Source organism: Silene latifolia, chromosome 1 (genome assembly GCF_048544455.1).
Source record: "Silene latifolia isolate original U9 population chromosome 1, ASM4854445v1, whole genome shotgun sequence".
Taxonomy (NCBI): Eukaryota; Viridiplantae; Streptophyta; class Magnoliopsida; order Caryophyllales; family Caryophyllaceae; genus Silene; species Silene latifolia.
The window spans coordinates 76,911,148-76,937,628 of NC_133526.1; the positions used below are offsets into that span (position 1 = coordinate 76,911,148).

Below are 26,481 nucleotides of genomic sequence, written 5' to 3' on the forward strand. Positions count from 1 at the left end.
CTTAGTAGCATTTCGTTGGGCTAAGCATGAAGTAACCGTAGAAGCTTCGGCCATTATATTCATAGATAGGGAAATATCAACATCAAGATTATTGAACTTATGGCAATTTCTGATGCACCAAATTCGCCAAAATGTGCTGATGAAAATAGAGATAGTTATCATAGGATCCGAGTTAATGGAAAGAAAATTAACCCAGTTGATAATCCAAGCTTGGATAGAGATGTTGTGTCCCATCTGTCCACGAATACCCAGTATAGACGCAGACCAAATTCTCAACGAGAGGGGACAATCACGAAAGAGATGAGCCATTGTTTCCAGACATGGTTCGTCCAAACAGAGACAACAGGAATAGTCCCAATCAAGGTTTCTCTCCATCCCCTCTTCTCCAACAGGTAGGGTTTTAGAGAGAATCTTCCAAATAAACAATTTCCATTTTCCATGAATGGGTAGTGACCATAATCGCGTCTTACAGAAGGAATAGGTGTTGGCCTCCATACGATGTAAGTTAGTGGCTGAGGCTTTCTTCATCCAGAGATTGCGGAAAGCAATTGAGTAACCTGTCTTGACAGAGTATATCCCATTTCTAGTGTTATTCCGAAAAAGACTATCTGAGGTGTCTTCAAAGGGAGAATCAATAGACAAGATATAAGGAGCAACATTATTTCCACAGACAGAATGAACAGTATCAGCGTCCCATCCCCCGAACTCGTTCTGCAATTGGCAAACACTGATAAATGATTTTTGAGCCAGTTCCGTATCAGACAAATAGAGAAGCTGACCTAGGGAAGCACCCCTTATACATTTGTCACGCCAAACATCAAGAAGCGAAGGAAAACCTACAACCCATGATAAACGAGAACGCAACAGTTCAATACCCCAAAGAATTCCCCTACCACCCCATGATAAAGACGTAGTCCTGGCTCCCATAGACTTCATGACATTGGTGGGAGTTAATTTTTATTTATTGCCCAATGTACGTCCAACCAAACTTTCAGGCTTTTGCAAAATTCTTCATCCCACCTTTGCCAACAAGCTTTGATTTAAACATCCAATATTCCTAATACCCAATCCACCATTAGACTTGGATCCACTGGTAAATAATTTACTACACCAATGTAGGTGACTCCGTTTATTAGTACCACTCCACCAAAACTGTGATAATAAAGAGTCAATCTTTATATTCACACTTACCGGAATTTTGAAAGCCGATAGAGCGTAAACTGATAGTGGAGATAATACTGAACAAATAAGAGTTAACTGTCCAGCTGGCGATAAGTAATTATTATTCCAACTAAGGATTCTTTTACGAACCTTCTCAACAAGTAGTGCAAAAATATCATTTTTACTCGCACCAAAATCAGTTGGCAATCCCAGATACTTACCCATTTCCTTGTTACCAGAAACATTCAGAATCTGCATACATGATCTAGTCGTCCGAAGAGTGCAATTAGGGCTAAAAGAAATAGCTGATTTATCTTTATTAATTTGGTGACCAGATGTTTGACAGTAGGATCGAAGGATATTCTTAAGAGCCTGGCAATAGTGGGGTTTTGCTTCCATAAAAAAGATAGAGTCATCTGCAAACAGCAAATGAGAGGTTGCAGAGGCCTTCTGACATATTTTTAATACCACATAATTTTTTCCATTCTTGAGCATTTTGCAGCATTTGCGAGATAACCTTCGTACACAGGGCAAAAATATAGGAAGATATAGGATCCTCTTGTCGAATGCCTGTCCGAGGTTTAAAGGTCTTCCCTGCACTCCCATTTATCATAGTATCATAGGAAACAGAAGTTATACAATTTATAATTAAAGAAACCATGCTTGGTGGGAAATTCATATGAATTAGGGTATTTTGGATAAAATGCCAATTCAGTCGATCATATGCCTTACTCATATCAATCTTAAGAGCCAATAAACCCCTCTTTCCTTTGTTTTTCATCGTAATATGATGGAATAAGTCATGAGAAATTAGAACATTATCACTTAGGCTTCTTCCGGGAATAAAGCCATTTTAAAAATCTCCCACCAAAAAGGGCGTGATTGGACGCATCCTGTTGGAGATGCATTTAGTCACAATCTTCATAATGACGTTACAAAGACTTATTGGTCTATATTGTTCCACTGTTTCAGGACCTGTAACCTTTGGAATAAGCACAATAGACGTATGGTTGAAACTCTTCAGAATATGGCCACTTGTAAGCATAGATAAAACAGCTTCAGTAATATCATTTTTAATATGATACCAGTATTTTTGATAAAAAAAAAAGTAGGAATACCATTAGGACCAGGAGATTTTAATGCTCCTAGTTGAAAAACCGCCTTACGAACCTATTTCTTGGTAAAGGGTTTAGATAAAGAGTTGTTGATCATTATTCAGCCAAAAACGTAACATGCTAAAAATACTTCCAGTTGTAGAAGAGAATGAATCAAAGGATTTTTTTTTTGTTGATAAGTTAAGGAAACTAGGTTGATTTTATAATCAACCTATACCATCCGCAAGGATGAGAAAGGTGACCGAAATTCAAACGAAATTTTGAAATTCCATTCACCACAAGTAACCAAAAAATAAAAGGGACAAAGAAGGAGACTCTCCTGAGAAAAAGGATTACGCATCTGAGGTAATACCTCAGACCTTGTAGTTTTTGAGCATATGCATATTTTTTCTGAGCATATTACCATTTATAAATATAGTTTTTGAGCAATATTATATTTTTTTAGTGTAATTTTTAGTAAATGTGCTCAAAAACTTTATACTAAAACAGAACTCAAAAACTTTAAAATAAAACTCAGAAAATAAACAATAAGAGGTACTACCTCAGATGTATAATCTATGAACTGGACTCTCCTCAAGAGAGTGCAACACTTTAAAACCCTCAAGAATTAAAAAAAAAAAAATTCAAACTAATAACAAAAAAACTTGGAGAAAATCAGAAAACTGTACACAAATAATACCAAAGGGGAACAAAGAGATCCCAAAAACTTTAGATTTGTTTAGAAATCCAGAGGATTAAAAATTTCAGTACACACACTCGTTACAAAGCAATGATTCTAATTTAAAGAAATCAACAAAAAATGTGTTAGAATCTAAAGATAACTCTCGAAGTATTGCTATTAGATCCTTGATTTAAACCTTCTTTAACTACGACATGACTGAAATAAGCTCTTTTAGGCTAGAATGGAGAGCAAATTAAAGTCGAGTCATTTAAGAAGAAGAAAATCAAGAAAGATGACGGAAAATTTTCCATTAAAATACTAAAGATAAGAGACTAAGTATCTACCCGAAGAAGGAAGAAGAGACTACGATGGATAGCAATTGGGGAAAGAGAGATGAAAAAGAGCGGAGACATGGAAAAAAGTTCCAGATCTCCTATTTTTCTTGAGATTTTGAGAGAAAAAAAGTTCTCATCTTTCTCTCTCTCTAAGTCTCTCAAATTCCTCTCAATATTGAAAGACCCCCGTTATCCAAACTTGCACCATAAATATTTTTTGAAATAGTCTTCAAAAAGCCCACGAATTTTATTATCTCCAAATTCCTATTCGTTTGAATTATTCTTAACACCCGCAATAAAATTACGGACCTCCGTTATCCAAACTTGCACCATAAATATTTTTGAAATCACAAATTGTTTAATAGGACGGTCTCATATCATAAGACCAGCCCATTAAGTAAAAGCCAAAAAAAACCAAATACATCCCAACAAAGAAATACAAAACCCAACTACCTAAATTTCTAGATGGTGCCATGAACTGCTTCTCTTCAAACAGAAAACCACCTTCTCGTCTTCAATCAAAAATCGGTCGGTGATTCTACTCCATGCCGCATTGCCGCTCCTCTCAGTAGACCCTAGCTAGTCATTTTAAGAGAGTGAGTCCTTAATATAAGACATTAAGTTCTCAAACTAATATAATCTTGAACTTGAATTCCTACCTTCCAAAAATATGTTTTCAAATTAAAATTGGTAGTAATCAAACTAAAAATGCTAATTCACCAAATAAGATTACAATAAAGAATTGGTTTCATAGCAAAGTATGAAGTTTTCAAACTAAAACCGTAAGTTTTAAAGTAAGAACAAATGCTTTTCAAACTGAGAATATAAGACAAAGGTATGTGTTAAATATTGAGTTTTATTTGAATTCCCTAAATCTTGACTTGAAAAATCAGAACTTTAACATACAAAATATGAACATGTTAATATAAATTAGTTGTCAATTTCAACTTGTTAAAATATGATACCTTCAAAATCTAATTCCATACTTGTGGGTGAATGGCGCCGCCATCGATGCCGCCGTTCTTATTCTGTTTCGTCTAATTGATTGATGCTGCGAAGATTTGGGTCGGTGGCTGGGAGATAGTGTAGCGGTGGTGATTGCGGAGGTGGTGGGGGCACGATCATTGTGGCGATGAAGGAGACTAAAGTCCGTAGCTTATGTTTGTGGGAGTGTTAATACTGTTATATGGTTTTCACTTTTATTGGGCTAATTCTTCTATTGGGCCCGTCCTATGCTATAGGACGGTCCTATAGGAGAGTTGCTGTTTTGAAATAGTCCTCAAAAAGCCCACGAATTTTTTATCTTCAAATTTCCATTCGTTTGAATTATTCTCAACACCAGCAATAAAATTACGGTTCCTACTGGTCAAAACTTTATTGAAGAAAATCTTGTGCAAGCGTCTCCGTCTTTAATCCAATTATTCTTCACTCATTTCCAATATAATGCCGCTACTTTATTGAAAACCAAGTAATTTTCATGTTTAGATTCATAATCTTCCTCACTTTTGCCCTCAAAATATCTTCCAGTTCAGTTTCAAGGATATCATCAAATTCAGACCGTTGCTTGTTCCATTCTTTTCTTTTGTTAAAAGTCCAATTGGTAATTGCAAAACGGATACGTTTCAGTTTTTTCACAAGTTTGTATGAAGTAGATCCTCTATCAATGATGCCCCATCACTGGAACAACTAAACACTATGCTTTTAAATTACACAAGGCATGATATATAAGAAGATTTCTGGATGAATGATTTTTTATCCGATTTTCAACTGTGCACCTTAGTAATTAAGAAACCAAATATAAGATTTAAGTTAGCAAGAATAGGAACTTCACTGAATTAATGTAATAAAGGATAAAAAGCAACCATCTCACTGTCCCAATAGATATAGTAACGACCAACCCATAGGTGAAATAGAAAGGAATAACAATGAACTATACCCAATTTACAAACCCTTATCCAAAATCTTATATACGTCTAGATTACAAGGGATTCAAAATGGTAAAATAGCAGCAGCCTCTTCGAGAAAAGACCTAACTTCATCCAGCAGTGAAATCAAAAGAAAAACTCCAACACCGTCTATTTGCTATTTGCAATAATAAGAGTACCCGACATCCAGTCCTCCACAAACGGATAAGTAATCCAGATGGTAGCCAACATTTTACTCTTCAAGCACCAATACCACTTTCTCCTTTTGAATTCATATGAATCAACAGGCACTGAATGTTATCCCAACTTAGATGGTAATTCAATGGATCAGTTATAAATTTTCACTGGCTTCTCATATGTGTGGCGGTTCTGCAAAGGAAACAAGAGCAAACCATTAGATTTTGGAATTCACAAGGATTCCAACAATATTCTCTGCAAGGCCTCAAGAAAGCAAAAGGTTGGGTTACGCTTGGTAAACCATCACTCGAAGCCATTTGGTCAACACAGAGAAAATTTCTTCTGTAAAGTTTGGAGGGAAATTCCAAGACTTCCATTTCCTAGTATTTCCCATACAGTCTGCTCCGTCCTTGTTAATTAGAAATTACCATAAAATATGACTCCCCAAATTGCCAAGTATGCCAACAATCAAAATTACAAAAAAGTTTTATGGATTAGGTATTTACTTTTTATGAATTGAAACTTCATGATATAATAAAATTTCCATTTCACGGGTCAACCAAACGACCACTACTTGTACAGAGCCAGGGGTGTCAACAGGTGAGCATTACCTGATTTGCCGTATAAGCCCTTTTTGGAGTAGTGTCAGTATGCTCTAACCCAAGGTACTGTTCCCAGGCACCATAAACATCTCTCCTCTGTCAGGCAAAGTCAAAAGTTAGCATCTAAAACTAGATGTGCTGTGCCTTGCAGGAATAACAAGCAGACATGACATCCACCACTGCATAGAGCATAGTGACAAGAACAAAATAACCCACCTGGAAACGGCTGGATACAATGTCTGTATCCTGTAAATATTCAGGCCTGCCCAATGACAAAAATGCACATTTCCACTGCAAAGGAAATTTAAGATGTGTTCAACAATAATCAACATAAATACTTCCTCAATTCATGGGAACTAAAACACCCAGGTAACCCAACTAGTAAAAGAAACGACCAATCCCCAATGAGAGAGGACGGGCAGGAACATCAACTATACCTTGGAGAATTCTTCATCAGGAACACGCAACTTTTTCTGTATTCTTACTTTGATTTCAGCTAGTGTTTCACCTTCATGAATTACCAAGAAAAAGGGATCTCCAAAATTTTGCACTTGCTGAAAAAAGAGAAATGGTAAACCTGGCATCCCAATAACAAAAGCAACTGAGCAAATAGAAATCTAAAAAATAAGCAGAACTTCCAATACCATCTGGTTCTGAGCAGCATCTTTGGTAAAATGGTAAACATGAATTAAGCGATCATGAGGTTCAAGATTCTTCTCTTCTTCTGGGATCTAAGACAAGAAAGCAGCAATGCCAGAACTACATTAAGTATACTTTTGCTGAACTAAAGTCACAAGTGACGAGACAAAGAGCTAAGCTAACTAAGTTCCAAGGTTTCAGATAAGAGATGATAGACTTGCCTCTTCAGCACGCAAGGTCCAGTACTGATCATTTATATTTTCTATCTTTTCATTTGGTGGGAATATCTGCAAAAATAGTACACAGGTTAAGTTCTGGCCTAAAATTGGCAGAGATAAGAAAGTGTTTAAGAAAGTATTCAGCCACAAATAGAAAAGCACCACGATAGTCCGACATGTACAGGTACATATTCGAGTCTCAAACGCTAGGACTCAATTTTAAGAAATTGGGACTGTCCCCTAATGAGGATACGTACGGAGAAATGTCTTCAAACAAACATTTACTAGAAAATTAAAATATTTGGATGGTTTGAAAGTGAAATAGAGATGTTTGAGACAGATTCAAAAAATTACAAGACACGCTAAATCCTTCAAACTCAGTTCGTCCCTCTACTTTGGTCACGCAAGACTCCCCTTTCGTTGGTACTACGAAACGTGTCAGTCGGGGCAAGGTCGGGTAAAAAAATCCATATCCATATGCCACACTGCCGTATCGGCGACAGGATTGGCACTAAAAGTGTAGAGTCAAAGTAATAAAAGAAAGCAATAAGAAAATACTATATACTAGGAGTACTATATACTGTAAAAATGATTAGTGGAGATAAGGGTAAGTAGTCACCTTGTAAATCTTATGATAGAAAACTTCAAGTAATCTGAGTTCCGCGTCAGGACGTGACAGTTCCACCTGTTCATTAAGATGGAAGAATGCTTGAACTATCTAACAACTGAATGTAGTCATAAAATGGAAGGTCTAGAAGCCAATAGGAACACCTGTCTCCCTAGCTTACTGCCTAAAGTTCCCGAGTCCCAACTCCATTGTAAAAGCAAGATAATAAAAAAATAAAAAAATGTAAATTTGTAACCATAATAGTGGGATAATCAGTGATCCCACTGAGTGTCGGGTCTGAAAAAGGCATAATGTAGTACACACAACACAGCCTCGTCTCGAGAAAGTACAAAATTATTTTCTTTTTTTGAGTCCCATTTCTAAATTTTGAATTCAAAAATGGGTAAAGCGATTATCCTATTGGCAGTTGATAGCAGGTATTCCAATAGAACATACAACATCCAAGACTCCGCAATCGGCATCTGTACTAATTTTTCATAAATTAGCAGATGTTTGACTCATTTTCAATTTTCAATCACAATTTTATACTCACACGTCCAAAACCCTACTTTATTTAGTCTGAAATTTGGAGAGGCCGCTCTATAGACGGCTATTAATAATAATGACAATGAACAACAACCAGCCATAGCCTAGCGCCCTAGCCCCAGCCCCAGAAAATTCCAGTTCATGTCCATGGGATGTGACTAGATTTTATGCTAGTATGTTTCAGATAAAACCAACAATAGTCCAACGGCTGAATGACTACCTATGACGGAATAAGAATCATATGAACACAACCTAACCACCATGTTTTCAACACCGGGAGGTTTTTGCTATACGAGCCATCTATCATACATAAATGATGTATTTACTGACACTCCACTTCATTATATTCCAAAGCTAAAGAATACTGAGTCTTTGTCACCACTGGAAATGAAATCAAACAACACTTACAAAGCCATATAGTATCAAAAATACAAAATCTTGTAGGACAGCATAACCATGAATCCAAGGTTATTGCCAAAACTCTGAGCTTTTGCAAGGTTTATAAGATAATACAAAAAGCTACTTCGAGAAAAACAATGAAACTTATATTTTTGGAATCTATATTCTGGGAGATTAAAGAGAGAGTTGAATTCGTCAATATTGGAAATGACTTGTATACTGAAAGAAGCGGTTCATTATTATGAATAATAACAATAATAGGACACCGTAGATTAATTCTCTAAAATCATTTCTTATGATGGTGAATCTCAACAGGGTCCATGACATGGTATAAGACCATGGTATCAATAATGACTGCCGCGACAGTTAAAAATCCGGTAGTGTACTAAATGCAAGGACTTTTTTTTATCACGTTTAGTTATTTTATGACGTGTTTTATTAGTCTAGTAGCAGTTACGTCAGTATATCCGTCATATCCATAGAAATCAGACAAGTCTCCGTCGCTTATGAAGGACATCAATCAAAAGACACCAAGGGAGTGACCCCCTGTGTACAAACTACAGAAGGATAGGAGGATGATTAAGCTTGTAAGCTCACATGAGTAATTTTATCTACAAGGGAGGAGAAGAATCAGGTGCCAATGAATAGCTGAGGTTCTCCAACAACATAACTATTCATCACCAAATAGATGAGTGTCTAAAAGTGGCCCACTAGGCCATAAAGCAACAGCACAAGTACCAGCTAAATGAAGCACAAAACACACCAATCATCTGACCTTGGCTTGTACTTGTTAACTTGACAAATAAAATGATTTGCCTAAACAGAAACACACAACACACACACACACACGCAGTTCCCATAGATAATCACATACCTTTGTCTTAAGCTCATTAATAACATCTCCTACAGTACTTTGCTTCGGCAATCTAACATTATGAATTACAACCTGACAAAAGTCGACAAAATGTTTACAAACTACAAAAGAGACATCTCAAACAATAGATAAAATCACCAAGAGTATTTTACAAAAAAAAAAAAAAAAAAAAAAAAAAAAAAAAAAAAAATCACATACCTCCTCTTTTGTTGCATGATGAAATGCCACTTTCAGGTTTTTCAGCCCTTGCAGTTCTGGTAACGGAATGTCTAGAACTTCATAATACAAGATATCAGAGCTCTGTCCACCAACAAGAAAACACATTAGGATTTAAGTGATACGTACAAGTTTATCCACACTAGGGGGAATTTATGATGGAAAAATTAATAAAACTATAACGGAAATAAAATTAAATAATTTGATATAGTGACTACAGAAAAGTACCAAAGGAAATACTTTGGTGGCTTTACAAGAAAAAAGACAATTCACAGTGTATTGACCACATAGCATGTGTAAGAGTTCACCATTACAATTAAATATATGTATTCGACCTTTTCTTTTTACCATAGTCATGGGTGATCTGGCAATATTGATTTACAAAAATATAACGAAGATGTCTTAGCCTAGTGTTTAAGACGGAGGTAATGTGGACATCAGGACCCAAGTTCAAATCCCTATCCTCCTCGTATTGTAATGCCCTTAGGATCATTTGACACCAAAAAGAAAACAAGAAAGAATGATTCTTATTAGTAATTAATTACCTGCTGGTAATGAGCCAACATGTCAGTTAAATGGTCAACTCCTCTATATTTGATTGGCTGTGGTTTCGGCTGCTGGGAGTAACAGTTGTGAGAAGTCAGCCTAATCTTTGAAGGATCGTCCAGACCAAGTTGCTTTGCAACTTTTTCAACAACTTCATCGTAAGTGTTTATTTTTGACCTTAATTGTGCAACAAAAAGAGTCAGCAAACTTCCATCTAAAACAAAAAACCATTTGCAGCAAACTAATACAGAGTAAAAACTAACTCACAATTCTAAGCAGAAATCGTCTTCTTTAGGTTTCTCCAGGGATCGGAAGTGCACAACCTAAGAGAAATTAAGGTGAGCAATACGTGAAACTTTTATTGGAAAGCATACTTTTCAAATAAGTGAACCATTACGTGACAATTTATATCATTAGAAGCAAAAACCTAGATACACCACGTAATAAACTATTTATGGGGAAACCAAACCATTCAGAGGGGGGGAAAAGTGACATTGTATAAAATAGGTCATCAATGCTCAAGGAATAACAGCTAAAGAGGAGATCAGGTTCCCGGGTACCAGGTTTTATTCCTGATCATTAAATAAAATTACGTTTTAAGAAAGAGAGAGAGAGAGAGAGATAAAAGCACACACATCAAACCTATCAAGAAAACCCTTATAAGACCCTTTTATCATAACATTAATCCCTGAATCAAATTCTCTACACCTTTTCTCTTCCTAAAGTAAGTTAGTGTGGCGCTGCGTGTAATCACTTCCCTGTTGGATCAACCAACTTCAGCTTCATCTTGTCGAGAAGATTTGAAGCCCTATCATACCAGATTGCTGAGCTATGACACTAGGGGTAGATTACATATCCACCCGCTTCATGGTATGATAATCAAGCCTAATAGGCCATGACTTAGGTTCATGATAAGAGATATCCACATCTTCAAACATCCTTGATTCTTGCAAATTTATTGTAGGTGCTTCCCAAACATGAGATTGACTCCCAGATCTCTTTCACCCAAAATATCTACTCATCAAACAGAAGATCACTTCCACTCGTAAAAGTATTCACCTTTCTCCCAGAAGCTTGCATCATCATAGGATTATACAAGTCAGGCTTATGTTTTTTCCATTTTAAAAACAAATAGCTCGCTAAAAAATTTTCCCAGGCCCAACTCCCATCTTCTACTGATTCAGGCAATCCTTCTGCGCCCGCCACGATGGCAGGATACTTCAGTACCCTATGCTCATTATTCTGCCATCAGCAACGTGCTTACATGGTCACCCCTCACAGAAACAGCGATCACATCCTCCGGACTCACCAAATGGAAAGATGGCAATCAATTTACTGCTAAAAACTTCAGTTTGTATCAATTCACACTTCCAAGATTGGTTGATTGAAAGTAGCAAGAACTCTGGTTCAATTGGACCAACAACTAAAGTATCCAGATATCCAGGCTCCGTATATTAGCAACCCAAGGCGGGACTCTTCAATTCTAGTCTCCCCAATGACCGCAGATGACTCTGAATGAGGACTAAGAAACTATGGTCTTTTTATCATTTTTTTATTTTCCGACGACTGGAAGGCTAAAAAAACAACAGATGATTCTTCAATAATTTCTCCAATGCATAAGCCGAACTTCTCTTGATTATAAGCATTTACGTGTACTAATAGACTGGTTGTTGGAACAACGCGGGGCGAGGAATGCCGGGCATGAATGCGCAGATAGCTTGCATGCTCTTATACCACGCAGCAGGGGCCAGATCAAATAGGCCAGCAAAGGAAGGTGGTATGAATCGGTTTGAGACTTGGTTTTGGAACAGTTAACAAAATAAGTCAGCAACTACGTAGAAAATAAAATAGACCAGCTGTCTGGTATAAGAGCACGCAACCTTGATAATTTGGCTCGATGCAGTGTCACACAGAGATTCACAACCACGCTACTGGGTGGATAAAAGTTGGCCCTATTGGCATTTTCACCATGTCCAAAAGAGAGCTCTTTCACTAATAAATTCCTCTGAAACCTGGTGAATGACTTCTTCAGTAGTTTTTTGAATGCACAATCCCACTTGCAACCTCACATTCCACTTTGGTCTTTTGAGACACCACCACACGACACCCACCACCACCCTAAGCACAACCTCTTTAATTGTAAACATTGGCAGCTTAGAGCCACAAAATTATATCAACAATGGCTGTTCCGTGAGGGTAGATCTTGGTATTTATGCATGGGCCAACTCATGCAAAAACTAAGCAATAGTTTTGCAAACTCAAGTATAACAAAACCTCAACAACTTAACAATATCCAAACTGGTTGGAAAAAAATTCACAATTTCAAAGAAATTTCACTCAGGATTTCAATTATACCTGACGATTGTGTACATACTCTAAGAATGACGGCACATCAGGATACCGGTATCGTTCCTCATGGTCAATAGGAAGCGCTTTCTGGAAACAGATGATATCACCATCTTCTAGCTGAAAACAGGGTCAGACATGTTATCATAACCAGCAGTGTTTAAAGATGCTAAAAGCCAAAGTGAAATGAAATTACCTGGGACTGCCTGAATGATTGTCTCTTATCAAGGTGTTCACACATGACACAAGGTTCAAACTTTATCTCCTATAAATCAAACAAGAAACGAATATCAAATGACAAGCTTAACATAACACAGCCTACACAGGAAAGAATAATAACAAAGGAAATACATAATCAGAAGACACGACCAATTAAGACAGATAGGATACATAAATTTGCAGAAGCTGACCTCAAACACATCAATCTCTTCCTCAGGTGCAAAACCTGCCATTTCATTCAGCTTGGCCAAAATTTCAACTGGTTTACCAGCACTTTTAACAAACAGCCTTCCAACATATCTGACATTAACAAAGAAAAACATATCAGTTAATTCCAGGGGATGAATCAAGATTACAAGATGCAATAATAAAAAAACAATTATCATACCGGAGCTCTTCCTTCTCAGGATCATAGAGCTTGAAAAAGAGCAAGATATCATCTTTTGTTTTATCTGGTGGAGGAAGTGGGCGAAGATCCTGAAACATAGAAACCACACACTGAAGGGGGGCGGATTATATATAGCCCTCTAATAAATTGTAAGCAGAGGACATACATACCAGCCCAATCTCCACATCCAAAAACAACTTCAATTCGGGAACATTGTTCCCGGCCTTGGATGCCTCTCTCAATTGGCCAACCTGCAATGTACAGAGGTTTAACCAAGTAGTCAACTACTGAATTGTCCATTGAAGAGACTAGCTGTTTATGAAACCTACATTTTGCTATATGTAGCTCAGTAGCTGTTTACCAAAACTATCAAGGATATCATGAAAGAGAAAACAAGATAAAAACAGTAATGATGATTGATAGTTACATGAAGCAGAAGTCCTGGTTCAACAAATATGAAAAAAAAAATTACGAAAATAACGATTAGACATTAACAACAAAATATGAGGTCTTCAGTCTCCTTCAGAATCTGTCAACCTATAACTGGAAATGATATGAAGTGATTACGGAATTGACAATAGGGAGACACGGATGATAAATAACAACTTCGTTCTAATCAGAATCAAACCAACACTATTTTCCCATGACTCCCCGTTAACTAGACATCTTTCTATCAATATTAATTTGAGTTTATAGAACTCATAATGGAATCTCCACCGCCATAATATCAAACTCACACCTAAAGAGACAAGGATACCATGTATTATTCCGACATCACTCTAACGCTGCAACGCAGTATAGAATGGAATAGATTCCACACAAGAATTTTTGTGCGTGAATTACCAAAGGTTTAACCCCAATGAATCACACATCAGTTAGCGCCTATTCTTAACAAGATGTGCGCTAAAAAGCTATATACCAGACACTTTTTAAGTGTGTATCATGATAGAATATTATGTACTGGTAACGAAGTACACATCCAAGGTTTGTATTTATCAAAATGAAGGGAAACACATAGAAATGATCCACTTTTGATCAAAAGAACCTTAAAATAGGAAAGTGTGCTCACAGGTTGAGCTTCTTCAGCGGGTCTTAAAGGCCGATTTGGACGATATGTGTGATTCTGCCTTTTAGCCCAAATCCAATAGCGTTGAAATTCAACGGGTATGCCAAATTCTTTGGCGACTTCCTCCTGGAATAAAAATGACGTAACAAAAGATTAAACATATCAACTAAATGTTGCCCTTCACTGCTGCTAAAAATCAACTAAACTATAATTCTTAAGCACTCGAATAAATAAATACACTATAACTTCAGACTACTTCTGTCACACCCACACACATAACAATACTGCAAAACTGGAATTACGCAGAAGTCGTAAAAGGAAAATAGGCCATATGCCAAAGATGGGGTACAAGTTTGTTAACATATATGGAGTAATATAAATCAAATAAGTATTAAGAAAAAAAAAAAGATAGATTGAAAATTTAATGATATCAGAAAATAAACTGCCACACCGAGCCAGAACTCCGGATCCCATCAATGCGAATTTCAAGGAAGTCAAACTAAGAACATATATACCCTTGTCAAGTAAAAAAGAAATACAAGTTCCATATAGATGATATTCCGTCTAAACAGAATATCAATTAGTCTGATTAATAAGGTTTCTTGGTGTTGCAAGCGTAGTAGCACAGTTGTCACAGTAATAAGTCAATAAAAAAACAAGCGTTAAAAAATGATGCATTTGAAATGTCAAACCATTACCTTGAAAAGATTAAAAGGCATCTGCTTCTGAATGCGGAAACTTCTCACTTTTTCATGATCCACAAGATCAAAATAAATGTCGCGGCCTATCTGTTCCGCAAGATCATCATCTCGTGCAACCTACAATCATTAATCAATCAGTTTAACATATTTAAATCAAACACGAGGTAGGCATCCAATAATGAACCATAAATTTAATTAGCAAACTATGTAACCTTGATAATGGTATAAAGGTGCGCCTGTGCTTTGTACTTCCTCTTTTCTTCCTTTTCTTCTTGCTCCTTTTTCAATCTTGTCTGGATAGTAACAACAATAAAAACAGCATAAGAACACAAGAATATAAAAAGAGCAACTGCTGACGAGAAACAAGAAGCAAATTATTACCCTAAGGTGTTCAGCAATGTCTTTCTCATCCACATCACAAACTACTTTGTCCTTGTCGCTTTCTCGTATGTACACAAGCATGTAAGCATTTGAATATTTAGTAAACTTGAAAGCAGTATTATTGAACGCCGGGTTTGTTTGCGGAAGCTGTTCGACGATGATAGAATACAGAACAAAGCTTAGTACAGAAAATTTTCTATACAATGCTGCTCTACAATTACTCCCAAAAGAACAACAAAGTATGAGTGAAAAGAGTTACCTCTTCCTCACCACCATATTGTTCTTCTAATGCCCTTTTAATATCCTCTTTTGTGACCCGCTCATCGTCAAACTTAAACCTAAGAAACAGAATCAATTACGCATCAGTTTGCTGTGACCCATACCTAGTGCATATTGCAACCACAACAACTTCGGTATATTAATAAACATAATTTTTAAAGAAGATACTGAAAACTTAAAACCTTGACTTATAATTTCAAAACGAAGATATTGATTAGTATTTTATACAAACTTATAGTTCTCGATATTTTACCAGCTTCATAATATAGTGTTCGAATAATTCTAAATTTATAAGATGAAAAGCAGCAATAAAAGTTAGACCAGAAGCAAACTAAATTCCGTTAAAAGCTACAATAGGGAAGACCAATATGCTAAGAAATGCCTAAAAGTTTTACCAGATTATAGCATGAATGCCATGAAACAAGCAACGAAAATGCTGCATTTACTTTTTGGATAGATACAGGTTACCAAAAAAGAAAAAAACTGTCAGATTTCCATTCATTTGCATTGCACAATGAGACACAATTTGATAGTTCAGCGAACGGGCTTTCAGATTCAAAATTCAAGATACCTCGAACATAACTGATTCATTTGAACCGCTCTCAGTACTAAAAAAAATGTTCTTGTTGTTGAGGTTAAGTCAACACTAAACAGCAATCAAACCTCGTTCATTAAGTCATTTGTGGCCTTGTGAGGGATCTTTTCACAAGACCCACTAGATGCCAATATTCAAACAAACCCAAATCTCAGGGTATTACGTCACAAACTGCGGTCCAGATCTTAATTTATTTACCTCAACAATTTCTTGACAAAGATATAAATGAAAAATGCATGCAATATAGAACACAGCAGCATATGTACCCTATCCAGGCTCGCAAAAAGGAAAAGAATAGATACACTCAACCATCAGCAAAATTGAAATATAGGAACAAGGAAAAATAATAAAGAGGAAAGGGGGGGTAAAAGGCACTTCCACAAAAGTCGCTCACCACTGGTCTGAGAGGGTTGGCCTAATATATGCATAATAATGCCCACCGTGAACACCTCCGCTATGCACCAATACACTGTCAAAAAAATATATATATGAGCAATACAGTAGCGACTTTTCAAGATATCTAAGAAAGGTAGTTATGTTAAAACTCTAAAATTTAACATATCCTATCAATATAAAACTATATTTCGTATCACCAACACTTAAAACAGCAAAAGAAAATTATGTCAGCAATAGTTATGCCACTCCATATTCTCTCAAATCCAAGATTGAATTAAAACAATATTATTCGTGCATTATAATTACCCTAATACATACAGATAGCAGGAAATGATGGACCGGACCGGAACCGGTTTGGGCCGGAACCGGAATCGACAAAAATCATGGACCTGGACCGGAATACAAAATTCCGGTCCAAGACCGGGCCGGTTGGACCGGAATTTGTCATTACATGACCACTTTTACAAATTCCGGTCCAAAAATTCCGCTCCATTGGACCGGATTAAAAATATAATTTTAAGAAAAAAATTGCAAATATCTATAATTCCGGGAGGTCCGGACCGGACCGGAAACCGGAATTTTAAAAAATGGTGGACCGGACCGGAATTTTTAATTCCGGTTCCGGTCCACTAGACTCCGGTCCGGACCGGTCCATTTTTCCGGTCCGGACCGGATTATGCCCACCCCTACAGATAGGCTCTCGTGTCTCGCTCCAAGCGGGAAAGGAAGAGTTGGAGGTATGCAACCTTCCCCTAGAATAGCAGAGAAAGTTGACTTCTAATCACATTGGTCTAGTAAAATTTTTCCTTTCTCAAATTCATTCAACTCCATATTTTCCTCGCCAAAAAATTGGTTAATCCATACGTGAAATGCGGAAAATGGAGATTACATTTTAAGAAACCATACAAATTTAGACAAGGATATTGTAAACATTATGTTCCAAGTTCGAATCTGCCTTCCCAAATATTGTAATACTCTTGTGGCTTATTTGACACCAAAAAAGAGAGTAAGGCGTTGTTTGGTAAACGGCATATTGGCCAATTTTTAGCATATTCAAGGGTTTTAGCATGTTTGACCAATCAATATGCTAATTTTAGTGTTTGGTAAACCGCATATTGAAACAGCATATTTGGGGTCAATATGTTGTTTTACAATATGCTGCTTACCCCAGCATATTGGTTAGCATATTGTAAAATAGGAAATTTTTCTCCATTTTATAAAGAAAACTGACAATCTACTAATCGTAATCTGCCAATTACCAAACACTCGAATTAATTCTGCTAATTATAATATGCTAGTCAAACCTTCTGATAAAATCTGTCATTTATAATCTGCTTTTACAATATGCTTATGCTGAAATTAATCTGATGTTTACCAAACAGGGCCTAAAACAAATTCAGAGAAGCCCAAATGATGCCAAACCTATTTATTAATTTCTCCTCAAAATTTAGTACCTTGTGGTCAACAGGCATCAACACACAAGCATTAGGAGAACCATCAATTTTTTTAACTTAAAGTAAAATGAGCTAATCATTTTTTTTCATTAAGAAAACAAGACCAAAGCAGTAGCAGTCAATTCTTCCCTAGCTTTTGAGATCAAGATTATTAACTATTGTGTTTTTCCACTCGTAAAGGCAATAAAAGCATTTCACAGCAGCCTGCATTAGTGATACTATTGTGCATAAAGCAATGTATCAAGTACCGTGAATGGATGCAGTGTGTTGGTTCGAAATCAGCAACAAAACTTGTCTACATATTACATTTACACGTATTTACAAATGCGTCACTTCTAATATTTATATCTATAAAGAATCTCATCGACATAAAAAAAAACCATGAGAAAATCTCAAGGATGAAGGTGTATTCTTTATTAAGTGAATATTTTAAGACTGCAAAAGTTCGCACCAAGTCATAAATGTGGACCAACCCTCATTCTTCTTATTTACCGAACATAAAAGAATCATTCATCCATGTAAACTTTCATCAACAACATTACCCAAAGATTGGATATCAGTTTATGTAGATGTACAATCACTGAGAAGCAAGTTCCTCATTACAGAAACAACAGTTGCTAGAGAAAGCCGGAACACAATCCGTAGCTAGAGAAAGCCAGAACACATACAAAGGAAATATACAGAAGAAAATGGTCATACTCATACCTGTGAAGTGTATAAAGGTTTCGAACACTCCTATCTGCACCAGGGGCTAAATATTTGCCATCGTCTCTATCAAGATCCAGCTGGAGAGGAAACTCATAACGATCATTGACCTGCAAATACGATGAACAGCAATGGATATCTTCAGTTAAAAACTGGACTTATCTCCTAGCAACTCATACGTCTCTATTATATTCATACAATGCAATCAGGTCACAGTGGACAAGCTACTATAGAACAACAGCTTAGAACATGGGCAATATATTATATACCCAAGGAGTCTCCCTTTACCCAACTTTCCTATTATGCCACGCCTCCAACTGAGCACCTGACATCTTGAATGATCAAATTGTACAAAAGCAAATGTGTTGTTAAATCAGCTACTTGGCTCTAAAGCATCATATCAAGTCTCCGTCTCGGTAAGGGCATCCACTGTTGCGGCCTAATCTCACTAAATGTGGGCAACATCGCCTCAAAAAGAGGTTAAATTTGGAGACATATTTGGAAGTTGCCCAGCTTTGCTCAATAGAAGTTATAAACCCCTTAAAGCACTTTGGCTTGACAACCCAAGCGACTGGGTTAAAACCCCAGAAAAATGTGGGGAGTTAGGCTTCGACCAAACTTTGTTATCCAGCCACAGCTGCAGCCATAGATGGCTATGTGAGGCTCAGCTATTCTATAAAAAAAAAAACTTTCATAATTACAATTTGAAGAGAAGCCTCCAAGTATTCTAATACATGTTAGAGTCAATTATCCACCACAAACACTGGCAGAGAGAAGAATGAGTTGGTAGTAACACAGAACCCAGATTCAAGCATACAGCAAAACATAGTTAGCAGGCAAACTTTTATAAGAATACGCTGTCAGGAAATGAATAATCACCTTTACCATAGTGTCACGCATGAAATCATACTCAAACCTCTTTAGCTGAAGTTGGAGGACTGGAGGGAAGTCAAGGAATAGAACACCTTTCTTAGCGTCCTAAAATATAAATAAAACGTTCAGCAATCAAACCGATCACATGAACAAAAAATTACTAAAGAGAGTGTAAATAATAAAGCAACCAAATATAAATCAGAGCAGAGGCCATAAATATTTTACTGCTCTGGATGCAAGCCCCTGATAGTTTCTAATTTATATAGCATTATAAGGATGAACCCCCAAATTTCCCTTTAACCTCTGACATATTACCGAAACTGCACTTCCGTTGTGCCTCTATATTCCCCTTAGACATCCGTCCAACATGTTATGTGTAATAGGAACTCTTGACTCTCATTTTGTCTAATATGTTCCAAAATAATTAGAGGAAGAGTAAACTATCACAAAGATAGAAAAGCTTATCGACTAATAAGCCACGTCAATCTACAAACAAACCAAAACTCTATTATGGCAAACTAAAATAAGTCTCTATGTATTGTTAACCCGGGGATAAGGTTGCCTACCTCTGACCCCTCATCAACCTATCATTTTGTGAGCCCCTAAAAGACATATGGAAGTATTAGCAGGTCCACACCAAAACCAAATTGATTTAAATAATATTCCTTGACCGAAACATCTATGCTAAAATCTTTAACTTACCAAGGACTGTTTTACATATTGATCCATCCACAATGATCTTAAGCACGCAAGCAATTCAAACAAAAACACCAACATTTCAAGGTTAAACTCCATGACATAACTTATGGTCCTATTAATTACATCTTTCCATACAAACAAGGAAATAACTGATCACGGTCTAGAACCTAGTATATCGTAAAATGAGAAGGAAGAAAAAAAACAATAAAGGCAAATGTACAGAATTAGGAGCAAACTAAATAAGAATACCCAAAAAACCTAAAGGAAATATACGGAGTATAAGCTAAATAAACTTGCAAGAGCGACGATTCACCTGTAAACCATGTTCCTCAGCATGGTATTTATTATCACCTTCAAGACGTTCAACTTCCACGTACTTGTCAAAAGAAGCGTACACATCCTTACAGCCTTTGACATCTAGCTGAAGATCTAAGAACAATTGTTCGGTAAAGAAAATATGTAAATATGTAATTACTAATAATTAACAGCCAGTATTTCTAGGATTTAAAAAACTACCATAATACGATTCCTTCCTAGTTGACTTGTAGTCCACATTGACACATTCAATATAGTTCATGTGATGTCCTTCGAACAACATTTGTATTGTTCCCTCCACAACAGTACCCTGTCCCATCAAAACAACAATAAAGTTTGACCCGCAAATTGTAACAATGCCTGCTTTTAAGGCAGGCCACGCTAAAGAAAGAAACAAATGGCATGTACCTTCATTTTGTCCTCAAGCTTCTCGCAGAGAACTCTATTTAGTTCTTGCACGTCATGTTGCATGAAGGAATCGTATGAGTCCCAACCAAACGACTTCGTCAACCCTTTGGTTGAGACACTAGTATCATTATATTGCAGCTTGTAGAATAAACTTTGCAAGGCCAATGGGATGCTGTTAGCGGGGTTATCATTCTCAGTTGTTGGCATATGATACACAGCCTAATAGAAATGTAGCCCATTTGAGCAAGTTATTACGGTGTGGACAGTGCTACTATGATTAGAAATGATAGTGAAAAACAATACTCCGCATTAAATAATACTCCCTCCAATTCTGAATAAACTTCCCTATTTCCTTTTCCGTCAATTCACAATACCTTCCCTATTTCTATTTTTAGTAAGTGTTTGTGTGGTCCAAATTTAATTGTATGGTGGGGTACTGGGGTAGTGTGTTTCTTTAAATTTTGTGCATAAGGGGAAAGGGGAAGTTTATTGAGAATTGGAGGGAGTATGTAGCAATATACTAACAAATAACGGGAAAAAAAATCAGATTTAACATAAGTAATCCAACACTTGCGAAAGCTTCCGGAAATAACCTACCCTTTATATGAATTTTTTAATAGAAATAATCCAATGTTTGTACTCGTCTCATATAAATGACCCACATGTCGCTAGAGGGTAAATTTCCGGGCCAAGTTCTACAAATTTGGAAAACCAACTAGAGGACATAATTTTTTGATGGAAAACAATCAATGCGATCATCAGGGGCTGATATAAAATAGGCAGATGCAGCCGATGTGATTGGAGTTGTGATGCTAGTCCTCCAAGTTTGGCTCAATTGTGTTGGACAGATAAAAACGTTGGATTATTATTACGGAAAACAAGGTTGCATTCTTTCCGAAAGATATCGCAGATTTTGGATTATTTTTGTTAAAATTGATTTAAGATGAGTGTTAGGACAATACTAATAATAATAGAACATAAATAGAGATACAAAAAAAAGGAGAGAGAGAGAAACAAAACCTTTCTAAAGTAAGGAATATGGTAAAGAGTTTGCAGAAGTGAATTCATGTAGCATGTTGCTCCTTGATTCTTAAGGCCAACACAACCCGTCTCCTTCTTCGAGTCATATGACCAATAATCCATGGCACGACGAACAGCAACCTCGGCTTCAATCACTACAGTGTCATTAGCCAAATAACCTCTAGAAGGATCATACAGCTCACTTAGAGGCATAAATGATGTAAACCCCCAATCATTCTCTCGGGAATTGAATTGATGTTGTGTCTCTGCAGCATCCAGAAACATAAGTATTATCAATCACCCAGAAACCTAAATAAGAAACCCGGACTGTCTAGAGACTAATGGTACAACAGCAAATCTTCAGTGATATATATGATGACAAGGTGAATTGGGAATTCAAAGCCACATGAGAGGAGGCGAATTGTTCCAGACCAATTAAAAAACAATGAATGCAATTCAGGCACGTAAGGCCCACTGAACCCGCCAGATAGTTGTCGAACAGGGGTTACATTTTAACTTTTTATTTTTTTTATAAGGCTCACATCTTCTATTCAAGCCGACAAATTTTAAGTACATGAAGGCTGACACTTCACTAGGACCATAAGCCGAATAATTTGGTAGACCACGGATAATAGCTAAAATCGTGGCTTTAACTATGCCAAACAAGTAACGCATAATCAAGACTAATGAGTTAAAATAATACTACTGATAAGGGAGTGGTTGGGACTTGTGAATCAAAAGCTGAGAAAAGTTTAAGGGCCAAACGTTTACCTCATCATTATCATCTCAGCATTAAGTGCTAAAATTTTTATTTTTTTTATAAAGCTCACATCTTCTATCCAAGCCGACAAATTTTTGGTACATGAAGGCTGACGCTTCACTAGGACTATAAGCCGAATAATTTGGCAGACCACAGATAATAGCTAAATTGTGGCTTTAACTATGCCAAACAAGTAACGCGTAATCAAGACTAATGAGTTAAAATAATACTACTGATAAGGGAGTGGTTGGGACTTGGGAATCAAAAGCTGAGAAAATTTTAAGAGCCAAACGTTTACCTCATCATTATCATCTCAGCATATATATAATATCAAGAACCAAATTTACCAAACAAGGGTATACAAGATAGAGAGTGATCGAAACACGCAATTAGCAATGTAAAACAAGTACCTTTTCTTATTGAGTACTTCTGATGAAGTTGATTGACCACTGTTAAGCTAAAGGCAGCATATCTACTCCAGCCATATGGCAGTGCTTGAGAATCCGCAACATCAAGATACATTGATAGGTAGTCTACATTATTTCCCTTTGGGAAAATCAATATCCGCCTGCCAAAAGTGAGAGTTAAAATGCATGTGAAGGAAAACAAAACCAAATCCCAAAAAAATTCCCCTAGCAGTGACATAAGTATACCATTTGTAACCACCGACAACAAAAGCCTCTGAATAGTGCTTCTTCGTGTTTATCCGAGTAAAGTGCTCTATAGTCCATGTGAACTTTGACGTAGGGGGCTCCTCTATCGCCTGGTTCTCAGTACCATTGTTAGCATCTGCTTGTGCCACTGATATGTCCATAAAAGAAAGATCAATTACTGATCAAAGTGACACGTTGAAGAATGGCAATAAATAGGGTATGTCTCGACTCTCGACTAATGTCTTTATAAGACCTAACATCATCTTCATAAAAAGCTACTATAAGCCTCAAAAGAGATCTAACCTCCACTACAAAACTCATATCAGACCATTGTATGCATACAACACATACAAAGATTTGCACACAAGAATAGCTCAAAACTCACCCATCTTATGCTATGTACATCATTTAATTTTAACAAAAAAGTTACTAACTTGGTAGTACGCGTACAACACTCTCCTACATAACTAACTCAAAACTCAACAAGTCGGCACCACATTCTAAACTACAAACTCGAAAACCAGCCATCTACCAAAAAGAGACTTTAATTTTGTAAACCCTAGAAATCATTTCTACCGACGTGATCAAATCCAACTCAAGACCTGCCCACCTCATCGACAGACAATCAAATTCCATGGGGCATGGACCATATAGAGACGTTAGCTTTATTAACCCTAAAGATCATATCTACAGCCATGATGAAATCTAAGCTAAGAACAAGACCAATTAATTCATCAAGAAACAAGCAAATTGGAAGAACGAAGCAAATAAAAGACAAACCTTCCATCGGCTGAGGTCCTTCGACAACGACATCGGAATGAGGAACAAGCATCTCCTCGTCCTCCTGCTGCATGATACACATACAAAGACATTAAAACCCCTGATCATACAACACTAAACCCTAATTGTTGAAAAAATAAAACCAAATCAATCAAACTCAAATCAAATTGAATTGAATTCGATATACAAACTTGAATTCAATTGAATTCGAGATTGATTCACACACATCCGTGAATGAATCAATCAAACAATGAATTTAAAAAGTCAAAAATCAAATAAAGAAATGAAGAAAATAATGAAAAAAACGTACATCTAAGGGAGGTTGAGTAACCATAGTCATTGATGATTGATGAAGCGGGAAGAGAGAGAGAAAGAGAGAGAGAGATCAAGAGAAATTGGGGAGTGATTTTAATGGGGTTTTGTAGCGCACAAATTTGGAGTGACAATAATATTATAATTTGTGTTTGTGAAAAGTATTATAGAGAGAAAATAACGAGTTTTTTTTTTTTAAAAGAGGGTTTTTTTTGGATACTTGATTGATTGATTATTATTTATTATTATTTTATTATTATTATTATTTTTTGCTCATCATTTGGGCTTTTTCGTTCTCTATCGAGAGAGAGTACGAGTCTCTACGAGGTATCCCTCTCTTTGTTTTTCTTTTTGTTGTTTACCGAGTAGTCTCTCCGTTCCGGTCAATTGTAAAAGTATTTATGAAACGAAAAAAGTATCGATAAAGGTGTAAAGGCAAATAATACGGAATAACAATTAGGACGAAGAGAGTATACTTTTGTATTTTGGATCAACTAAATATAAATAAAATGTTACTAGCATGTTACTCCATATGAGAAACTAACTAGTTTTGTGGCCCGTGAATTTCACGGGATATTTTGTTTTTAGTGTTTCTAGTAATTGAGACTTTATAAAATACAAATCACATAGTAAGATTACCTCATGAATAATTCATGATAGATCGTGTATTAAAAATACGGGCATTGTCATGTTAACATAAAGATCAAAGTCGATAAATTAAAGAGTGCTATTTTTTCAAAGCTAAAATGATGAAAAAAATCAACAAATACCAAAATAAAAAGGCGAATTTAACTAAAATAACCCAACCTTTGATAAGTCTTCCAAAAATAACCCGACCTTTTAACTTAAACAATAATAATCCAACCTTTGTATTTTTGTCACATAAATATCCCGAAATCTCAACTAAATAAATTTCTACCAAATATTGATAAATGATATTTGTAAAATAGTTTCATAAATCTTTAAAGTCTATTTTGTGATATCATATATAAAAAAACTCATAACCAAAAAACTGGAAAAATTATAATTTCTTTAGTTTGTCAATGGAAAAATAATTATAAAACAAATATATAGTTTTTTTTGAAAAGAAATAACAAATAAGATAGATTTTAAATTTGTGAAAATAGTTATGAGAGAAATACTTTTGATTTTTTAAACCGTGGATTTGAGGAAACAAACAATTTTTTAAACATATCATTTATGCATTTTGGGATTTTGAACAGCAGTATAATATTTTTTCAATTTTTTTTCCATGCTTCAAATTGTTCTTAAATAATTTTTTCATAATTTTATATAATTACTTATGCACTATATGGTCAATAAGTTAATGGATTGATTAATATATGATTAAATTATTATTTTTCGAAATATAAGTAAAATGTTGGGACATTTCTGTAACACAAAAGCAAACGTTGGGTTATTCTTGTTAAAATCAAAAGGTTGGGTTATTTTCGGAATACTTAACAAACGTTGGGTTATTTTTGTTAAATTTGTCAAAGAAATACAGTTGAAAAAAAACTAAAAAACTATTACTCATTCACGTTGATGTCGTCAATCTTACACTTAGTTTTTAATATATAGTTCTTTAAACAATCCTAATATTTTACTTCTCCATATAGTCTTCTTTTTTCAATGAATCGTCCCTATAAAAAATTAACTCAGTAATTAGTGCGAATTAATCAACAAAACAGTGGAATTTGTTTTATACAATATTATCGTTATTAACTTAAACTTCCTCTTAAATAGAGAAAGAAAGAGAGAATAGGAATGAAGTCTTAGAGATCTAAGTATGTTAACCTTTGAATAGGTCAACACCATAAATCTTGGTAGACCCTAAATGAGAACAAAACAAATACATACGATGAAGTTGAAAAATGTGATCAAAACTTCATACCAATGGAACTTGCACTAAAAAAGAAATAAATTAGTGACACATTTAATTCTACTAACAATAGGGATGAGAAAAATTTTGGTTTATAAATTTTGCCTTCCAACAAAAATATATAAACAATTGAGGATGCGCTTATGACTTTTGAGCATTATTTTTTCATTATTATCAAATTTAATATAAGTATAAATATGAATTAAGGTTCATGACTTTTGAGTTTTG

General features: G+C 35.8%; 1 protein-coding gene across 3 annotated transcripts; it reads right to left on the bottom strand.

The window, feature by feature from the left end:
- Positions 1 to 5,084: 5,084 nt before the first annotated feature.
- Positions 5,085 to 24,638, bottom strand: LOC141606719 (ubiquitin C-terminal hydrolase 12). 3 transcript variants are annotated; one of them, XM_074425985.1, is made up of 32 exons: positions 24,370 to 24,638; positions 24,060 to 24,126; positions 23,280 to 23,427; positions 23,037 to 23,194; positions 21,867 to 22,132; positions 20,847 to 21,065; positions 20,640 to 20,748; positions 20,437 to 20,552; positions 19,431 to 19,529; positions 18,552 to 18,661; positions 16,391 to 16,465; positions 15,382 to 15,460; positions 15,123 to 15,269; positions 14,954 to 15,034; positions 14,739 to 14,858; positions 14,044 to 14,166; positions 13,145 to 13,225; positions 12,975 to 13,063; positions 12,778 to 12,886; positions 12,564 to 12,632; positions 12,377 to 12,487; positions 10,289 to 10,344; positions 10,021 to 10,198; positions 9,458 to 9,559; positions 9,260 to 9,331; positions 7,453 to 7,518; positions 6,837 to 6,902; positions 6,621 to 6,707; positions 6,414 to 6,530; positions 6,193 to 6,267; positions 5,986 to 6,072; positions 5,085 to 5,566 (listed from the first exon to the last, which is right to left on the bottom strand). In XM_074425985.1, the coding sequence occupies exons 1-32, from the start codon at positions 24,397 to 24,399 to the stop codon at positions 5,525 to 5,527; spliced, it is 3,354 nt and encodes a 1,117-aa protein (XP_074282086.1). In that variant the 5' UTR covers positions 24,400 to 24,638; the 3' UTR covers positions 5,085 to 5,524. The 3 variants fall into 3 exon arrangements, with proteins under 3 accessions (XP_074282086.1, XP_074282097.1, XP_074282078.1); XM_074425996.1 differs by having other exon boundaries at positions 24,060 to 24,123; positions 24,370 to 24,593; XM_074425977.1 differs by having other exon boundaries at positions 14,020 to 14,166; positions 24,370 to 24,553.
- Between the last annotated feature and the right edge of the window lie 1,843 nt (positions 24,639 to 26,481).